The 20,872-nt window shown below is 34.2% G+C and overlaps 1 protein-coding gene across 3 annotated transcripts in view; it reads right to left on the bottom strand.

Moving 5' to 3' along the window:
• The window catches only part of LOC114331285 (E3 ubiquitin-protein ligase HECW2), a 955,949-nt gene that overhangs the window by 291,785 nt on the left and 643,292 nt on the right, over positions 1–20,872 (bottom strand). For 2 of the 3 annotated variants that reach the window (XM_050656276.1, XM_028280809.2), the window contains exons 7-10: positions 18,830–18,981; positions 14,996–15,264; positions 2,398–2,583; positions 2,191–2,289 (exon numbers count right to left, since the gene is read on the bottom strand). In XM_050656276.1, the coding sequence (XP_050512233.1) occupies positions 2,191–2,289; positions 2,398–2,583; positions 14,996–15,264; positions 18,830–18,981 (706 nt within the window). The remainder of the gene's footprint in view (positions 1–2,190; positions 2,290–2,397; positions 2,584–14,995; positions 15,265–18,829; positions 18,982–20,872) is intronic. The other variant, XM_050656277.1, reaches the window with a different exon arrangement.

Genomic DNA, 20,872 nt, shown 5'->3' with positions numbered 1-20,872 from the left:
TTACCTTTTAATTTGTTTGGTTTATTTAAAGAGTTTTTCTTTGTCTTCCCTTTCAAAACTAAAAGATCAAAGTGGCGCCCTTTCGGCTTTATATTGATTAATTTTTTTAATTAAATTTTTTTTTGTCCATTGTGTCCTAGTTTAGCTCTAGTAGCTATTTGCCCTTTTTTTTTTGTGTTTGTCTATTTTTTGTCTCTATTTCCCAGCTAATAAGAAAATGTAAAGAACCACACCCACATATCTACCCGATTCTGAGCAACGGAGCCTTCGTTCATCCCTTATGTGTTGACAACTTCTTCTTCTTTCCATTTTATTGCCACACATATTTATGGCACCCAACTTTAGGGCTTTGCCTTCTTTTATTTGTCCACCTTGTTCCTTGTTAATGTCACAAGACGTATCGGAGGAGTATGTCAACTAAAACTGCCAGGAAAATTTTATAAAATTGCCCAACTTATCCGATACGTCTAAAGGTATGAAACTATCAGTATAATGTAATAGGTTTCTATTGATAATTTCCCACCTTTACTAGTTTCATCACTTTTTATTTCACAGCACATTATGTTTTTCGTCTTTTCAACCTGCGAATTGCGCCAATAACTGAGCGTTTGTAGGATGACTCTAGTTGCGTCTGACGGTGTATACCTCATATCTGAGAAAATTCGATTTTTTAGGTTACAGGCTTTATAAGTGTGATCAAATCTATTTCCTATGGAAAAACCGGTTTTTCAAGCTCAATAATTACTGTAATACCTTCAGTTATCATACTTGACCTTAGATGCATCAGATACTACTTATTAATACCTTTGAAACCCATGTTTAGTGATCAAAATCGGTTAAGCCGTTTCGAAGTTATCAAGCTCTAAAGTATAATCCATTTGACCATTATCGCCGAAATGGTTTATGTAGCTGTAGTGGTTACGACGCCAAATTTGATAAGGCAATCCGAGTTAATTTACCGGCCATCTCAAATATTTTTTTTTCAACCTATTTCGAACAGAAAAAAAATCTAGTGTACTATCCGTTGCAAGATAATTCGGATGGGAATTCCTCAGATTAAAAGCCTGGGCCGATATCAAGCACAAAATGACTGTACTCCCTTAATGCTGTAACGAATAGTCACCCTTAGTCTATCATTACATTAGGTTCAATTTTATTAAAATAAATTAAATCAAAATTAAAATTAAATTAAAACTAAGATTAAATCCGAAATATCTTGCAACGAATAGTACATTCGATGGACACTAGATCATTTGAGAGATAATGCTAGAAAGGCGACCATTTATAACACTTAACGTAGAATCAATAAACATTACATTCAATTTCATACATTTAATTTATAAATAACTTTGAAAAACTCCTGATACAAGAATAAAAACCGCTAAACGCCGTAAAAATGAGTGGCGCATACAATATTCGAGCTACAAAAGAGCTGAAATGAATATTTATGATATGAAAATAAAATTCTAGTTTTATTTTAAAAGATGTTTCCATAATATTTGCTAAATTTGAAGTAAACGCGCCACAAAAGAGTTTCAAAATTCAAACTGTATCAAAGTTACTCTTTTGTGGCGCGTCTTACTTCAAATTTAGCAAATATTATGGAGACATCTTTTAAAATAAAACTAGAATTTTATTTTCCATCAAAATGAAAATACATTTTCGCGCCACGTAATATTCATATCAGCTCTTTTGTAGCTGGAATATTGTATGCGCCACTCATTTTTACGGCGTTTAGCGGTTTTTATTCTTGTATCAGTTTTACTCCCAACTCAGTATCGAAACCAAGTTTTCGTTGAAATTTGGCCATAATGAATATACAGGAAGTGAGGTGCAATTTTTAGACTTCCCCGTGTCTTCTTTTAGTTCAGCATTCGTTTGGTTTACAAATAAATGAAACCACGAATAGGCGTAACCAAAAACTTGGTTTCATTAAAGGTTTTATCTCTCCGGAAATATATTTCTCCGAAAATAAAACTTCCGAATTGACAATGGTAACAATTTAATATAATAATATAAATTTTTTCTAGTTTCAATTAAAAAGTTGTTACCAATAAGACGTTTACCAACAGCTAATCAAAAATAACAGCTAATTTATATTTATAAATTTTATTTTATAAAACTTTATGTTTTATAAATTTTATAAAACAGCTAATTTATATCCAGTACATACAATTTCTAGGTACTTACTTGTCCTTCTTCAACCATTCTTCTAGGTAAAGAAAGGTCGAGAGGTAACCTGGGATCCATATACGTAGTTTTCTTATTAGCATGGTCGATAAAGAATTGCTGTTATCCGGTCCAACGAAAGCATAAGAGAAAAATTAACATGATTATCTCTGATCTTTAAATCAAATCTATACATTCACATAAATTTGAAATATTTGTTTAACTTACCTTAGCACTTCTGTCCTTTCTAGTATCCCAACCGTTCGGCAAATCCAGAGTAGGGTCAGCGAATAAATTGACTAGACTGACTAACTCTTTGTTGTGCTGGTATTTTTCGAAAACGTTAGGATCTCGTCTTATCTTTACTATCATGTGCCTCAAAGTAGGGTTTCTGTTGTATAGAGCTAACGCTTCCTGTAACAATCAAACCAACTAATGAGCCAAATGAAAAATCTTTAATAGCTTTAACGATAATAGCTTTAACATTGTATATTGTAATAAGAATAAAAAATGATCACTGGGAATGTTTTTCGAAAGAAATGGTGAAATGGTTGATGAAAACATAATTGCTATGGTCTGCAAAGGAAATTTGGCTCTTTATAAGAGGTCAAAGAACGGAGGTAAAAGAACTAAATGCTGGCCACTCACTTACGGATATCGAAGAGGCCATGGCATTCAGGCCAGGACTGAAGGCCGTAATTTGAGTAGTTAAGTTAATGAACTGCAGTTGAGACGCCGCACACATGCAGTTTTGTGATCGAGCGTGCCAACGCCTTTACGAAAACTGCGTGTATATGTGGTGATTTTGGCCTTCAATTAACCGCCTGTCAGTCGCCCGGCCTCTTCGATATCCTCAAGTGAGTGGCCAGCATAATAGAACCAAAACACATAGAAAAAGATACATACACTCAGATGCAAAAAAATCGATCGACTAAAAAGTTGGTCATTTTTGAAGTTTCGAATTTCCTAAACCTGTTGTTGGATTTAAGTGATTTTTTACCACGTTATAGCCTTATTCATTGACAATACCGCTGTAATAATATTGTAGCGAGACAGTCAAACTGTCATTGTATACCGGGTGTACGACTCAAACTGTGCCTTTTTCTCAAAGTTCGCATCGCCCTGTGGACTATTCTAGCATTTATAAAATACTGAAATTAAAACCTAACTATAGCCCCAGGTTTTCTTAACATTTTGTCTTTCGATTCATTCGCTTATATTGGATAACGAAAAAGTTAGGTACTTTAACAACTGGCCATGTTCGTCATCAGTACAGGGTGTTTCTAAATAACTGTGACAAACTTTAGGGGGTAACTTTACATGAGAAAATAATCACAATTTGCTTTATAATCATAATGTCCGCAAACGCTTCGATTCCGAGATACGGGATGTTTAAAAAATTTTTACAAACTAACGATTTATTTATTGCTTTAAAACCAGTTGAGATATGCACATCAAATTTGGTGGGTTTTAAGACGTAGTTTTACCCATAATAATACCCAAACGGGTATTATGGCCCATAATATTACCCGTACGCACGCCAATGGTGAATATAAAATTCTTAATTGTATGTCAAAAAATGTGCAATAACTACGTCTTAGAACCCACCAAATTTGATTTGCATATCTCAACTGGTTTTAAAGCAATAAATAAATTGTCAGTATGTAAAAAAATATTGAACATCCCGTATCTCGGAAACGAAGCGTTTGCGGACATATGATTCTTAAGCAAACTGTCATTATTTTCATGTGTAAAATTACCCCTTAAAGTTTGCCGCACTTATTTCAAAAAACCCTGTACTGATGACGAACATGGCCGGCCAGTGGTTAAAGTACCTAACTTTTTCGTTATCCAATATAAGTGAATGAATCGAAAGACAAAATGTTAAGAAAACCTGGGGCTATAGTTAGGTTTTAATTTAAGTATTTTATAAATGCTAGAATAGTCCACAGGGTGATGCGAACTTTGAGAAAAAGGCACAGTTTGATTCGTACACCCGGTATACAATGACAGTTTGACTGTCTAGCAACAATATTATTACAGCGATATTGTCAATGAATAAGGCTATAACGTGGTAAAAAAATCACTTAAATCCAACAACAAGTTTAAGAAATTCGAAACTTCAAAAATGACCAAATTTTTAGTGGATCGATTTTTTTGCATCTGAGTGTAGATATAATACATAGATATATAATCATAATCCCTTCTACCGTAAGGTGTAGGGGTAACAAACAACTCTTTAATTCTTATGTACAAATCTGCTCCATTCCTTTTTGTTCCTAGCTAACATCTTGGCTTTTCTCCAGGGCTTATCACGATTTTTCAATATTTTTGCTATCGCATCATCCCATGTTTCTTTTGGTCTTCCTCTTCTTCTTCGTGAGTCGCTTTTTGCTTCTCATATTGTTCTTGTTTTCCGCTTGCCGTCTATTCTTTGGAGATAGCCCAAGTAAGCTGTCTCTCTTCTATAAATTCTAAAACTGGTTGTACTTTGAAATCATTTCTTATTTGCTGATTTCTCATTTTATCCATTTTAGTCACTCCTCTAACTCTTCTTAAGTATTTCATCTCTGCAGCTTGTATTTGACTTTTTATTATTTTTGTTAACACCCAGGATTCACATCCGTAGGTGAGTACTGGTCTGTACTGGTTTTCCTAGACACTTCTTTTTTTATTTATAAATATGTTGTTTATAGTGAAGTACAATTTCGTTGCTTTATTTATTCGTTTTTTCACTTCTATTTCTTGTCCTCCATTTTCATTTATTATTACTCCCAAATATTGGAATTGGCTAACTTGCTCTATTTCTTGGTTTTCTAACTTTATTCTCAAATTTTGCTTTTCTTCTGCTACAGCCATAACTTTCGTTTTCTTCCCATTTATTCTCATATTATTTTCTTTTAGTACTTCATTCCAGATTGTAATATTCTTTTGTAGGTATTTTTCGTTTACAGTCATGATTACTACATCATCGGCAAAGGCGCATTCAGATATTTCTACATGCTGCAGATTTCTTACTCCAATATATAGTTTGTGAGTTCTTTCATTGCATATTTCAATGATGTCATCCATAAAAACTATGAAAAGTAGTGGGCTCATTACACCTCCTTGTCGTAGTCCGTTGTTAGGCTGTTAGTAGCTTTTCTGGAGTTCCTCTTCTATTAACTGGGCTATCTTCTGAACTTTCCCAAACTTTGTACCTGGGTACTCTGTCAAAAGCCTTTTCTAAATCCATAAATGCAAAATACGCTTTCTTTTTCCTTTTTAAAACGTTATCAATGATCTGATTTACTGCAAATATATGATCCTGGACGCTTCTTCCCTTCCTAAAACCGCTTTGAGACTCGTCTAATGTAGGTTCAATAATTGGTCTCAATCTGTTCTCCAATACTCTTTCATACACTTTCAATACTGTACTCAACAATATAATTCCTCGGTAGTTATTGCAATCTTTGGTATCTCCTTTTTTGTGGATCGGTAATATGATTCCTATTTCCCAGTCTTTTGGTATTAATCCTTCCTTCCAGCTTTTATTAAGTATTTCCAGAAGGAGTTCTTTTCCTTGTCGTCCCATGTATTTTATCATTTCTGTAGTAATATGGTCATGTCCTGGCGCTTTTCCATTTTTTATTTTCATGATAGCTTCGTTTAATTCATCTAAGGTTATATTTTCTTCTGTTGCATCTACTTTTCTTTGTGGATTTGGAATGTGTTTTTGTTCTCTGCCAGTTTCGAGAGGGTCGTCTGCTTCTAATAAATTTTGGAAGTACTCTTTCCATCTTGCCATTATATCTTTTTCCTCTGTTAATATATCTCCTTGCTCATTTTTGATTGTGATTGATTGTTGCTTTTTTCCGCTTTTTAATGTTTTTAACACTTTATAGAAAAGTTTTTGGTTTCCTTTACTATTTTCTTCAATTTTCTCTCCAAATCCCTTCCACGATTCTTGTTTAGCTTTTAAGATTAATTATTTTAAAGCTTTGCGTTTTTCTTTGTATTCTTTGTAGTTTTCTTCTGTCTTGTTGTTAAGGTACTTTTGACACTTCTGTTTCGTAATTTTAACTTACTCTTTAATTTCGTCATTCCATCAGTTCGTTTGCTTCTTTATGTTGGTTGTCTTGCATGTACCACATGTCTGTCTAGCTGCTTCTAAAATAGTTTGTTTAAAGAAATTCCATAATTGTTCTATATCTATGTTTTGTGTGTTGATTGTTTTAGTTTCTACGCTTGTTTTAATTTGCTCTACATATTTATCTTCTATATCTTTGTTTCTTAGTTTATATGACTTATGGTTTCATGTTCATTTTTCCTTCTGTTTTGAAGTTCTTTTCTTCCATGTCTTAAATTGCCTCTAACTGTAGCCACTAGCAGGTAGTGATCACTGTATATTTCTGCTCCCCTTTTTGCTCTAGCATCCATAATGTTTACTAAGTTATGTTTTTCTACTAGAATATAATCTATTATCGATTTTTCTCCTCTACTTGGTACTTCTCTAGTGTATTTATGTATATCTTTATGCTCAAAGAAAGTGTTTGATATTGACATCATGTTCTGCTCACAGAATTCTATCTTTTTTTCTCCATTTCGATTTTTTACATTTTCACCATGTTTACCTAGTATTTGCGTATTTATATTTTCTTTTTTGCCCGCTCTGGCATTGAAATCTCCTGCAACATATATTTCTCCTTTGCAGTTTTTCATGGCCAACGTAGAGCATTCCAAAATTCATCTTTGGCGGTTACTTTTTCATTTTCACTTGCACCGTATGCTGCTATAATTGACCATTTATTCTTATACTTGTCTTGGATTTCAATAGTCAATATTCTTTCTAAATGTGCTTCTCAGTGATATACTAGATCTCGGAATTTCTTGTGTATGATACAACCCACTCCTGCTTCCGCTCTCTTGGCTGTTTGTACTCCGCTATAGATCAACATGTGTCCTTCATCTAACTCTAGTACGCCCGTGCCCTTTCTCTTAGTTTCAGTTATAGTTAGAAAGTCTAATTCGGCTTTGATAAATTCTTGGGTCAATTCATGTTCTTTTCCATTTAGATTTCTTATATTCCAAGTTGCCAACTTCCAGTAGTTTTGTAGTGTTTTAATTGTTTTCTCTCGTAAACCTTGTTTTTGCCAGTTCGTTTCCATTTTTCCCTTCTCTATCTTGGTCGTCTCTAAGTTGATCCGTTTGTTGGAGGCTTATAATTATTTGTTTTGTTGTATGTCTCTAGTCTGTCCTCTCTTATGTTCCATACATACTTTTCGCCATCGACATACATTTTTTGATAACCAATCTTGATCCGTTTATCCTTTTGTTTATATTCTTCAGTCATTTCGCTAATCTTATTTTGAATCTTCCTCTCTGTTTTTGTTAGGTCATTGTCTATGTATACTTTAGCCGTTTTTACATGTTTCAATGTCTTCTTCTTCTACGGCACTACAGCCCAAATTGAGCCTTGGCCTCCTTTATTTTTTGCCTCCACCCTTGCATGTCTGTCGCTGCTCTTCTCCATACACGGACTCCTAAAAGGGCTTGTGCGTCGCTGTTTGCTGTGTCTTCCCAGCGCTTTCGTGGCTTCCCAACCGGTCTCTTTCCTTGCATTCTAGCATTCAGTGCTCGTTTTGGTAGCCTATCCTCTCCCATTCTTATCACATGTCCGGCCCATTGCAATCTTTGTAATCTAATGAAGTCTGACAGGGGCGTTTCCTTATAAAGTTGATAAAGCTCGTTGTTGTATCGACTTCTGAAGATTCCGTTTTCCCTCACAGGTCCTAGTATTCTCCTAAGTACTTTCCTTTCGAATGTGTCGAGTTTGTTTTTGGATGTTTCTTTCAGCACCCAGACTTCACTGCCATAGCATGTTATTGGTCGAATTAAGGTTTTATAGATTCTCATCTTTGTATTTCGGTGGACACTTTTTGACCGAAATATATGGGAGAGGGCAAAATAAGCTCTGTTTGCCTGCGTTATTCTCTTCCTTATTTCTCCATCTTCTGATCCGTCGGCATATATTTCTACTCCCAGGTATGTAAACTTTTCAACCGTTTCAATGTCATCTTCATGTTTAATGTTTTCTGGGACTATATTTCTTCTCGTCTGAGTCATTATTTTTGTTTTTTCTGTGTTAATTTCCAGACCTAGCATTTTTGTTTGTGTTTTTAACTCTGCATATGTTTCCTGTGCTCCTGTTGATGTTCTACTCATAATATTAATATCATCAGCATAAGCGGCCAGTTGAACCGTTCGGTTGGTCAGTAGATTTCCTCGTCCAGTTTGCATTTGCCTAACCGCATACTCCAGTGCCAGGTTAAACAATGTTGGGGCCAGCCCATCTCCCTGTTTTAGTCCCTGCGAAATGTTAAAAAAGTCTGTCCGGTAGTTTTGTATTCGTACACATGCCTGAGTTTCATCCATTGTGGCTTTAATGAGTCTTATTAACTTGTGTGGTATTGCCAATTCAGCCAATATATAGTATAGTTTGTTCCTTTTGACTGAGTCGTATGCCTGTTTGAAGTCTACAAACACGTTGTGAACATCAATATCGTGTTCCCATGCTTTGCTCAAGATCTGTTTTACTGTGAATATTTGATCCAGTGTCGATCTTCCCCGTCGGAAGCCCGTCTGATACTCTCCAATAATATTTTCTGCTAGTGGTTGGAGCCGCTGGTTTATAATATACGTGAGGACTTTATATGCTGTACATAGTAGAGATTCCACGGTAGTTTTTGCACTGGAGTTTGTCTCCTTTTTTATAGATCGGGCATACTATACTTTTCTTCCAGTCGTCGGGTATTTTCTCTTCTTGCCATACGTCTCTGATGAGCGCGTGGATGTGACTTGCTAGGTGGTCGCCACCTACCTTATATAGTTCTACTGGTATTTCATCAACTCCCGGAGCTTTATTGTTTTTCTGGGCCTTAATGGCTTCGAAAACTTCCTCTATGGTTGGAGCTTCTACTCCATTCTCTTCTACGTAGATCATACCCATTTCATCTTCCATGTCTACTTGAGTTCCAAGTAGTGTCTGAAAATAATGCTTCCAGGTTTCTGTGACTTTCTGTTGGTCACTGATTATTTGCCCATTTCATGTTTCAGATGTTTCAATTTAGCTTTGCATTTCATTTGGTTTTCATTTATAATGGCCAAGCTTTTAATTTTCACATCTATTTTTAAGTTTTTCTTTATGAAATCTTCTATATTGGTCGTATGTTCTTCCTCAGTGATTCCATGCATTTGGAATCCGGATATCATTACATAATTTTTTCTGTTTTTCCTTTCAATTATTTCCATCTTTTCTTCTGAATTTTCCAGTACTCGCAGTCTTTGGTAAATGAAAACATAATTTCTATGGTCTGCAAAAGGAAATTTGGCTCTTTATAAGAGGTCAAAGAACGGAGGTAAAAGAACTAGTAGAACCAAAACACATAGAAAAAGATACATAAATTAACTATCTAAAAAGTTCTATGCAGATGAAGAACACATGACGCTAGAATTGGAAACATTAGAAGTTACCACAAATGAAGATGTTAATATAAGTAAACAGGAAGTTCTAAAAACACTTAAAAAGCTGAAAAACAGAAAAGCTGAAGGTAAGGACGGAATACCAAACGAATAACTGAAATACTGTGGAGTAGCCAGTACAGAACAATTAACAACATTAATTAACAAAATCATAAAACACAATAAAATACCGGAAGAATGGAGAAAGAGCGAACTAATTCTAATATTCAAAAAAAGAGATAATAAGCAGCCCGAAAGCTACAGAGGTATCATCTTTTAAATACTCCCCTAAAACTTACAACTAAAATTCTACAAGAACTAATGCATCGGAGGATAAGTTTAGCAGATGAACAATAGGGTTTTCATACTGGAAGATCGTGTACAGATGCAATATTCGTTTTAAAGCAAATTACTGAGAAATCACTAGAGTATAATAGAACAGCATTTCTATGTCTGATTGACTCGAAGAAAGCGTTTGACAGAGTAAGACTCAAAGATGTAATCCATCTTCTGTATAATAGAGAAGTCCCTCTAGATATCATAAAAACTGTTGAGAACATCTACCAAAACAACAAAATAATGTAAGTCAGAATAGATAGACAACTTAAAGAACCTATAGACATAGGAAGCGGGATAAGACAGGGAGACTCAATGAGTCCTAAGCTCGTCAATTTAATCATGGATGAAATAATCAAAAGCGTTAACAAAGGAAGAGGATACAGAATGGGAAATAAAGAAGTAAAAAAATACTCTGTTACGCAGACGACTCAATATTGATAGCCCAAGATGAAGATAGTGAACTCTACCCCCTCTTCACAGTGCCGGTCTGAGGCAGCCTCAGTTCTCCCCCACTGAACGTAGAACATACTGTGTAGGGCAATTCTGATCCTTGACACGATTCCCATTGTCTAATCGCAAAGGTCCTATTGACGTTTAAACGTCCACTTCGGAAATCGTTATCAAAATACAAAACATTAACGAGTTTATTAATTTATTCATGTTTTGTATTTTGATAACGATTTCCGAAGTGGATGTCGAAACGTTAAATAAATTTCATTTCAAACTTATATTGCGGCTTATTCTCAAATAACATAGAACAGATGTGAATTACACATAATTAGAGAGCGGAATATATGCAACACAACATTACCAAAATATGCGCTTATATACGCATTACTTTTACTACAAATATGCAGATATTTTTTCTAAATTTGTCTAAATATGCAAATGCATATTAAAAATACTCAAAAATAAAACAATATATTAAGTCGTAAGATCTTCAGAAAAGTTGCCTTCAAAAATACGTACAACTTTCCTCAAATAATCGAAGCCCTCATTTTTTTCTAAAACATTTTTTAATTTATTTCTAATTGTAATCCCTGTATTTCCGGGAATTTTTTGACAATGAGCAGAAAAAGTGTTAACAAGATTAACCGAATCACTTAATTGTAAATTCCTTTGTTCTAATGACTATTAGATCTGGTAGAAAACTAAAATTAACTTTTATGAACATAAGTTCTTTAGCAATTTGTACGTTACTTAAAGAACAAAGTACGTTACTTAAGCTGAAGAACAAAAGCGGAATTGTCTACAATTTGATGGATTTTTGTATTTTGATGCTTCTCTCTATGTCCGTCTTTATAGAAGTAAAAGCGAATTTGTCGAATAAAAACACTCTTTCCAGAAAAATTTCTTTTGTGGGACATGATGCTTCTGTTTGTCAGTTCCTCATTTAAAAAATGAAATGTGAAAATGAATGTAACTTACGATTTTGGAACAGGCTTTGCAAAATACTTTGTCTCCACTTAGCTTTAACTCGGGAAAACACTTTATCCAAGCACTTTTTTGAATGGTAGACATATTTAAATTTAATATATACCAATCACTTCAAAAACACTTAATACGATACAACGTTTACTTTAAACAAATGTTGGCCGGAAACTGACAAAATAATTATTAGACCCTTAAAAGCAGGTAGGTACCTACGACTTGCTACGCTAATAAAATAATATTTTTCTGGGAACACCCATAATTGTTAAATTCAGGTAGTAATGGGAAAGTCCAGATGAGCGATAGATAGATAAATAACGAGCTCGTTCATATCGAAGTTATAAAATTCCAACTAAGAGAGGAAAATTTTAAACTTTTATATAATTTATTTTTAAAATATGCAAAATAAATCGTGTTTTGCTTAAATATGCAATGTTGTGTTTGTTGTCTGAAAATATGCAATATATGCATCTATATGCACTTTGCATATATTCCGCTCTCTACACATAATCAAGTAAACGCCAGCTGATCAACAATATAAAATAAAGACCGCATCGATCTCATTTACTGTAGATTTATTGATGAACATAGCATAGACATTCAAAAATGAGCACACATACGTATACACACAAAATACACATACTCACATACATAACTGCACCCTGTTCAATCGGAAAATTACCACGCAGCCGCACCACAACCAACAAATTATATGGTGAGAAATGCTGTGGTAGCTAGTGGGATTATAGCTTTGGCACGTTATGATCGCACTGTCGTATCTGACAGCATTTAATTCCAACTGGGAATAAAATGGACACGAAACAAAAAAGAAGGGCGCAGAAGACAACTCAGAAATAAGTGACCGACTCTATGTAGAGAGAACCAGTAGAGAGGCGACCATGTCCTTGGACATCTGTATTTGTTCCAATTCGGTCTCAATAAGGCCTGGTGGGCGAAGAACGGACGGCTTCCACAGAAAAAAGCCCTCCTGAAAGTATGGGTTACTAAAATACGAGCTCTGAATAAGGAATGTTGTGTCTAGAAGTAATTTTATTTGACTGTACACCTAACTTATTTTTAATATTTTCTCATGGCCACTATTAGAACCAGAAAACTAGGATCTATCATTATTGGTGTTCCATATTTGTTACATTTCTCGTACTTCAACGAAAATGACTATAATGTAATGGTAAATTTAAATGGGTACTGAATTAGAACAGTGTAACTATAATGACTATACTAAATTTACATTCAAGATGCAGTAGAAATAAACAAACCAAGACACGTTAAACGGTTAAATGCTACTAGGAGCACTCCCGAATCATAATTTACAATGTATAAACTTTGGAAATCATGATATGGGATTTACAGTGTATATACATTGTAAATTATGATTCGGGAGTGCTCCTAGTAGCATTTAACCGTTTAACGTGTCTTGGTTTGTTTATTTCTACTGCATCTTGATTGTAAATTTAGTTTACATTTTTTATTTTATATCGACGAAGGTACGAAGAATATGCAAAAACTGTGGTACTGCAGTACCAGTGGCAGATCTAGACAATAGTCTTTGGGGGGCGGGTAAACTTCCAATGAAAGACCACCAACCAAAAGACATAAAAAAGATAAACCCAAACGACATGAAATACATAAATAATTATATATCCATTAAGTTCCCTTAATTATCGTAATAATTTATTTATAATAATAGCCGATTTATTGAGTTGAATTTGTCTATCTATGGCAGGGGTCACCAATTAGTTTCCCTGAGGGTCCGTTTCGAAAAACTATGACACTTCCGGGGTCCGGATTTATGCTGTCTGTGTCTGACTGTTCTGATTCGGTTTCTTTGTGGATTCTTGTTAAAAAATATCCCCTATAAACAAATCAGAAGGGTAGCGGGCGAAATTTTTGGGCAGAAATTGTTTAATATTTTTTTTAACAAATTCAAAACATCACCTTTTTGCCCGCGAAAATATGGTTTTAGCATTTTTGGGTCATCTTAAATAAAAAAAGATCTGTCATTTTATTAAAACTAAGAGTTTTCAAGCATTGCAAATGCATATATTCGCATTTTTTCAGATTTTAAATCGCTTATAACTCGAAAACTATCAACTTTTCAGAAATATGACAAGAGACCTTTTTTGTTTATAATTACCCAAGGAACCTAAAAATACATTTTTCTAGGTAAAAAAGTAATTTTGAATTTGCATAAAAAATTGTTTCGCCCGGCACCCTTCTAATTTGTTTAAAGGGGACATTTTTGAACAGGAATCCGCAAAGAAATCGAGTCAGAAACATTTTTCATACGAAAGTGGCCTCACACATGGACTAATATGGAAAGGAAAACTAATAATATCTGATTGTTTTTTGGTTACTGTATACTTTTCTGTAAGTTTTCCTGGTACAATAAATAAAATAAAATCAATGGGAAAGTCCCAGTAGCTGGCTGTATACCATAATAATTAAAAATCATACAGAACAAGTAAAAATTTCGTTTGTATAATGGTTTGTATAATGTATAATGTAAAATGGTTTTCAATAAACTTTTTGTACCATTATACAAACGAAGTTTTTACTTGTTCTGTATGATTAATAAATAAAATATAAATTCATTGTGTATTGTTTTGATATTATTATCAGTATATTTTAAAAACAGCAGTATTGTAAATTGTTACTGAGAATATTTTGAAAATTAGGAATTTATATTTTGAATGCTAATGAAGTTTTTAGACATCTTCAATTTTGTAGAAAGGAAACTGAGGAATTTAAAATAAATAATCATAGTACAAAATGCTAATTAACATGTTATCTTTTCTACATTAGTTTCAATGCAAGGTGTTTGTTGCAAATTTATTAAATCTGAAAATTATTTAAATTAAATGCACATCTGAAAAGTACTCCTACTTAACATATAGTAGAGAGGAAATGAATATAAAAAATGCACATGACAATTTTATATTACAGCTTACTTAATTTCAAAATTAATGATTAGTAAGTATAACAATAAGGGGAAAACTCTTTACAAAATTAAATTATCAGAGAGAAAAATGACGTTTTTTTATGTGCAACCTGTCTGAAGTTTGGAGTGAGACCGAGTCTCATTAGGGAGTTGAGTGAGATCTCTATCGATTTTTAATAAAGTTCATTCTTGATAAAGCGGCTTCGCACACATAAGTTGAGCCAAACATAGTACACAATTTCATGGCCAAACATTTTCAAAATTGCCAAACACCAGGTATATTCTGAATTTATTGACGGTCCGCACAAAACTAGCTCACGGTCCGGATGCGGACCGCGGTCCGCTAATTGGTGACCCCTGATCTATGGTATAAGTTTCATGTCAGCTAATATATTTTTGCTTTAACAACTTTTTTCGTTTGGACCCCATTGGACCTGATTGGGTAGTGGGGATTTCCCCTATTTCCTCCCACCCATAGGTCCGCCACTGTGTGGTACAAAACAAAAGTTGGTGCTGCACTCACATCTCAAAAGAAAACTCAATAATTATTATTATTAATTATTATTAATATTTCGCGATTAATGAATAGATTCTCACCTGATTCATGTGCAAAACAGTGAAAAAATCCGGCCTGGTTAGCAGCCGGCATCCAGGAGGAGCTGTCGAAAAGTCCACCACCTCTAATCTGTTTGAACTTATCGTTCTTCTTATGCTTTGATACCTTCTATCTAATTGTCTTCTATGTTGTTCAGCAGCTGCTGGTGGAAACGAGCTCGTACTACCTCCAGGTCGAGTCCAAGAAGTAGTGCGTGTTGCATGGTCGATATAAAACACGCGACCATGACTGTCCATTCGAGCCTCCCAAGCTATAAATAAGAAAGTTTTGATGAAAAAGTATTTTAATTTCACTTTATCTTCCCTCGTTAGAGGTCGCTCAAAGCATACTCCGGTATAATATTTAAATATATTTACCAACCAGTCGGTGCGCTTTGATTCATTTCAGTCTTCTTGCAAAGCCTCTTTGATAACTGGTAAACCTAGAAACACGTATCAGTGGATGGCAAGAGACTCAAATTGAATCAAAACGAAACTGTATTTTATTTTAATTGTAACTAATAATGCAAAATTGAGTGCATATTTGTATGGGATGTTAAAAAAAACTTGTTTGTATTGATACCAACGTGGTCGCTAGTGATAAAATCAAATGATTAGATTTTAGCTAACACAATTATATGATTAGCACAAAGTAGAGAAGAATTTTAGTTGATGGTCGCCAACCTCCGATGAGGAAAGGGGACATAAAAAATAGAAGTCTTCAAAAAGGTGATGATTAAGCGCAAAGAAAGTTACATAATGAAAATGTTCTACTAAAACTATACGAAAAATGAGCTGGTGACTTTAAAAATTTGACTAAACTTACGAATATTATCTACAAGAGTTCTCTACTTTGAATACAGCGTAAAAAGGACGAAACGAGAGACATATTGAAAAAGATTGAAATAGACATCACCAGGTCATAAATAAAAATCATCATCATCGAGATGTGTCATGAATCACTCTACAATACTTTACATGATGCTTGTGTATTGTCAAAGTTCTAACAATAAAACACTGTTCAGTGTTTTATTGTTAGATAAAATGAACTTCCATCAAGTAACGGTCGAATCCATCAATTACTGTCAAAGTTTGTAGTATGGCTTGGCTTTCGTTACAATTTTCTTCCACTCATTTCAATCTGTGCTTAGGTCCTTCCAGTTTTTCACTTTTAAGGATTTTGATTTCTAGCATGACCTGTCCTCCCAACTCTCCAGGTCTTTACCTTGCTCTTTTAGCTTCTGGCTTCGAACTGGTGACCTTCCTAGCTGCATACTGATTAACTACTGGTCTGATTGCAACTCTGTGTAATTTCAGTTTTGCATTTCTGGATAAGTTCTTATCTTTCATTAACATAATATGGCATTTCCAGTATGTATAAGCTACTACTCGATCCGCTATTTCTTCTCCTATTTTTACTATTACTAAGTTTTTAATTTATTGTTGAACTCTTTTAAATGTGTAGTTTTCTATCTGGATTTATCTCGTCTTGTTATCCTCTCTCCTAGAGTACGTAGATAAGATACTTTGTTTTTCCTTCGTTAATTTCTAGACCACTTTTCCGTGCTTCAGTTGCCAGGATTGTTCTTGATTTTTAATGCAATCTTTCCTTATCTCTTCCCATAAGAATTATGCCATCTGCAAATGCTACTATTTGTGTTGAGAAGTGGGCTATAGTTCTTCTAATTCAGCTGGCATTGACTGTTCCTTCTATCGCTATGTTAAATAGTATGGTTGACACAAACAATTTTGTTCATTCATTCATCCCTCAATCATCACGGATAAAGTAATAGAAAGAGAAAGAAAACTGAGCTAATCTCCTTCTCACAGGCATCTTTCAGTGCGTCACAGTTTTTCGATGTCTTTCTAACGCATTGAGTTGCAAGTGAGAGAAAAAAAGGTACGTCCGTGATTAAAATCATTTATAACATTTATTCTAGTTGTTGATAGATGGCGCTATAATCGAAGAAAAATTATTTACGAATTATATAATATATCTACGAATATAATCTGAACAATTTATAAGACTATACAAATCAAAGAACATACCTTTTTATAAATGAAATAAACACAATTGATTTGTTTTTATACCAAATTACGATTACGATTCTGACAACTGTCAGATTTAACTAAAATGTCATGCTATGATTCTCTACATTCTTAAAATCATATATTACGTCATTAATGACACAGTGAAAGACAGAACTTTGAATTATAGTCGTATAGATATGTAATAGTTAAATAATGGGTAAATACCTAAAACATTTCTTTTTCGATTATAGCGCCATCTATCAACAACTGGAATAAAGGTTATAAATGTGCATGTATCACGGAAGTGCCTTTTTTCTGCCACTTGTGTCGCACTGAAAAATTCCTCTGAGAAGAACCATAAAATATTTTAATCAGATTACATGCATCTGAGATGAAAATAATAAAATACTAGTTCACGAAAAGGATGTCAAAAAGCGATGGAAAAAGTAGTTTGACAGTTCTGGTCTGAACAATTTGGTAATGAAAAATAAGTAATAAAAAAATAAAGAAAGTTGGACCAGATGATATTCCTAGGAAAGTGTGGACTCCTTTAGGGGAGGCTGGAAGAAGTTGGCTAACAGGCTTGTTTAATAGACATGGAAATTGGGACAAATGCCAGACGAATGGAGAGGCAGTATATTAATAGTACCTCTTTACAAAAACAAAGGAAATATACAACAATGCACGAACTAGAGGGCCATAAAAATACCCAGTGATACCATGAAAATATGGTAGAGTAATTGAGAGACGGGCACATAAAGAAACCAAAATATGTGATAATCCGTTTGGTTATATGCAAGGCAGATGACCAACAGATGCAAGTTTCATTATAAAGCAACTAATAAAAAATTATTAGGTATTGATTTATCTGGAGAAAGCATATATGATAAAGTTCCGCGCGAGTTCCTGTGAAGGGCACTCCATAAAAAAAGGAGTAACAACTAGTGTTAATGCAGATGTGGAAGAGCCTGATAAATATCATATATCAGTAGGATTACACCAAGGCTCAGTGCTTAGTCCTAATTTATTCTCATGAGTGTTGGATCAGACAAAAAGAGAGTATTTGGAGTATTCATTTAAAAATAGAGTTACTGTGAATAAAACAATAACTTTGTAGTACTAAATTTTCTACATGCAATAGAATTAAGAATAAAATTACAGAGGGATAGATGAAGTGGTAGGAAGGAAGCGAGTGGTGTGTTGTGTGACAGAAAGATTCCAATGAAACTTAAAAGAAAATTCTATAAAACTGCTTTACGACCAACTATGATGTACGGAAGTCATTGTTGGGATGTTAAAAAGAAAGAGGAACAACGAATATATATGGCGGCAGTGAGAATGCTTAGATGGATGAGTGGAATGGCAAAAAAGGATAAACGTAAGAATAAGTGTATTAGGGGAAGTCTAGGGGTGGCACCAATTGATGCCTAAATGAGAGAGCATAGGTTAAGATGGTTCCGGCATGTTCAACGTCGAGATTTTAATCACTCAATACGAATGTTTGCTGATTCGTGAGTTTCTGGGAGGAGAAAAAGAGGAAGACCAAAGAAGACGCTTAGGCAGAACATGTCGATAAAGGGGATTGATATTGGTATGACCCAAGGGATTGGTATTGATATGACCCAGTGGATTGACATGGGTTTACTCCACGATAGAATCTTATGGAGAAATCTAATTATTGAAGCAGATCCCCCGCCTAGTTATAAAGACAAAGATAATGATGAGATACAATCATTGCACGAATAATATAACCGAAAAATAAACTTGACTCGGAATTGACTTTTAATGGTTAATATCTATACTTACATGGTGGTAAAGGATCATCTTCTCCTTCAACTTTTGTTAATATTAAAGCTCTGTGACTTCTTTCTGGTATCGATGGTAATCTTGTTGTGCTAAGTCTCTGGAGAGGCAATGGCATTCCTCCACTAGCTTCACCATTAGTTTCCGATCTCGTTCTAAAATTAATAAATATTTGGTATTAATATTGTGTGTACAATTTGTGGATGTTGATAACGAAGTATGCAAAATAAAAGTTCTTATTGTAACAAAAATGAATCTAGTGGCAGTTTAAACATCAAGTCTGAATAATTTATAACTATTTCATCGATTATTTTTTAATGATTTTAATTTCCAATCGTGTAGTAAGATTTTTCATCACGTGTTTAATTCTGTCCAATCAGATTATTATTATATTCTGTACGTACTGGGAATAATCTACTTCCTAAGAATACTGAGAATGATTTTTTAAGTATTTTGTTTTTGTTTAATGACAACGAATAACGAGTTTTCTAATTTTGACAACTGTCACATTGAAGAAAATGAACTGAATGAATGAGCTCGAGTGTAATTCGGTAAGATTATTTCATGAATAAAACTGTATTTATAAATAATTTTAACTAATATTTTATTGATATCTTCGTCTGAATATTTGCAAAACCTGCTCATGCTGTTCACTTTGACATATTGTAAAACATGGATTGTGATAAATGTCACTGAATGTTTATTTACAAAGACTTGAATTTTGCTCCAAAGAAAATAATGCTCCAGTTTGTTTCTCAAACTTGTTCCTGTCCAACCGGATGGGAACCTTCTTCAAGAGCCACAACCTTTCTCTTGGTATAAAAGTAAGAATGATGCGATGTCTTCTCTGTCCTTTTTTATGGTGTGATTCATGGACCTTGAGCGAAGATCCTATAGAAAATTGTAAACATTTTAAATGTGGTTTATTGGAGAATACTTGGAAACCCGTGCCTCAAATCTCGAAAGCTACAATAGTTCGGACACATTATGCGAAATGAATCCAGATATGCCCTTCTAGAACTCATCCAGCAAGGGAAAATGTTTGGAAAGCGAGATCCAGGAAGAAAAATAACCTGGTTAAAGAACCTCAGAACTTGATTCAACACATCTATGCATCTCTTTCGCGCTGCTGCAAATAAGAATAAGATAAAGATTGCCATGATGATCGCCAACATTTGTCATGGATAGGCACATGAAGAAAAAGAATTTAACGTTTATCAGAACATTAAGACATTATTAAGACCACATAATATGCCATAGATGCAGGCTGTCAAGAGTAATGTAAAGATAATTTTTACTTCATTCAAAGAGATTTTCGCACAAAAAACCTTAAAGATTAGTATGGATTAATCAATGCTCATTTGGAATTGCAAATACATTTTAACCCCTTCGTGCCGAATCGTCATTCGTCAAGTCGGCTCCTATATACGGATTCGAGCGCTTACCGCGCGGTCGGTTAAAATACAGTATCACACTACACTACAACTAAGTAAAGCTAATGTAATAATAACACTAATTTTAGAAATAAAACTATTTTTATTAAATTTATTATTCTACATAGTATGTGAGTTAAATTAAATTTTATCCATAAAATACCATTTTGAACAAAAATTATTAAAAAAGATAAACAAGATAATTCGGATGGAATTCCCCAGATTATTTTGTGCTTGATATCGTCCCAGCCTCCTAATTTGGGAAATTTCATCCGAATTATCTTGCAAGGGATAGTAAGGTAAAATGTAAACAGCAGCACAGTAACGTCACCTCCCACACAATCCCATCAGTCAAAAATCCAAACAACCTTATCACTAATCAAATGAACTAAATCTAATCTCCTTCTGGACATCACCCACTTTTGGGCGTGGTTTCCCCACTTTTAGATTTGAATAAGGTAATTCGGACAGAACAAAAATACCTGAAATATGATGCAGATGGTGGCGGTATACATGGTGGTATATGGCGAACGAAAAATCATGATGCACCCGTGTGCATCACCGTACTGAGCGGACAGTCAAGCATGATGCACACGGGTGCATCACCGTACCG

Source organism: Diabrotica virgifera, chromosome 7 (assembly GCF_917563875.1).
Source record: "Diabrotica virgifera virgifera chromosome 7, PGI_DIABVI_V3a".
Lineage (NCBI taxonomy): Eukaryota > Metazoa > Arthropoda > Insecta > Coleoptera > Chrysomelidae > Diabrotica > Diabrotica virgifera.
This window is presented reverse-complemented; position numbering and strand designations above follow the sequence as displayed.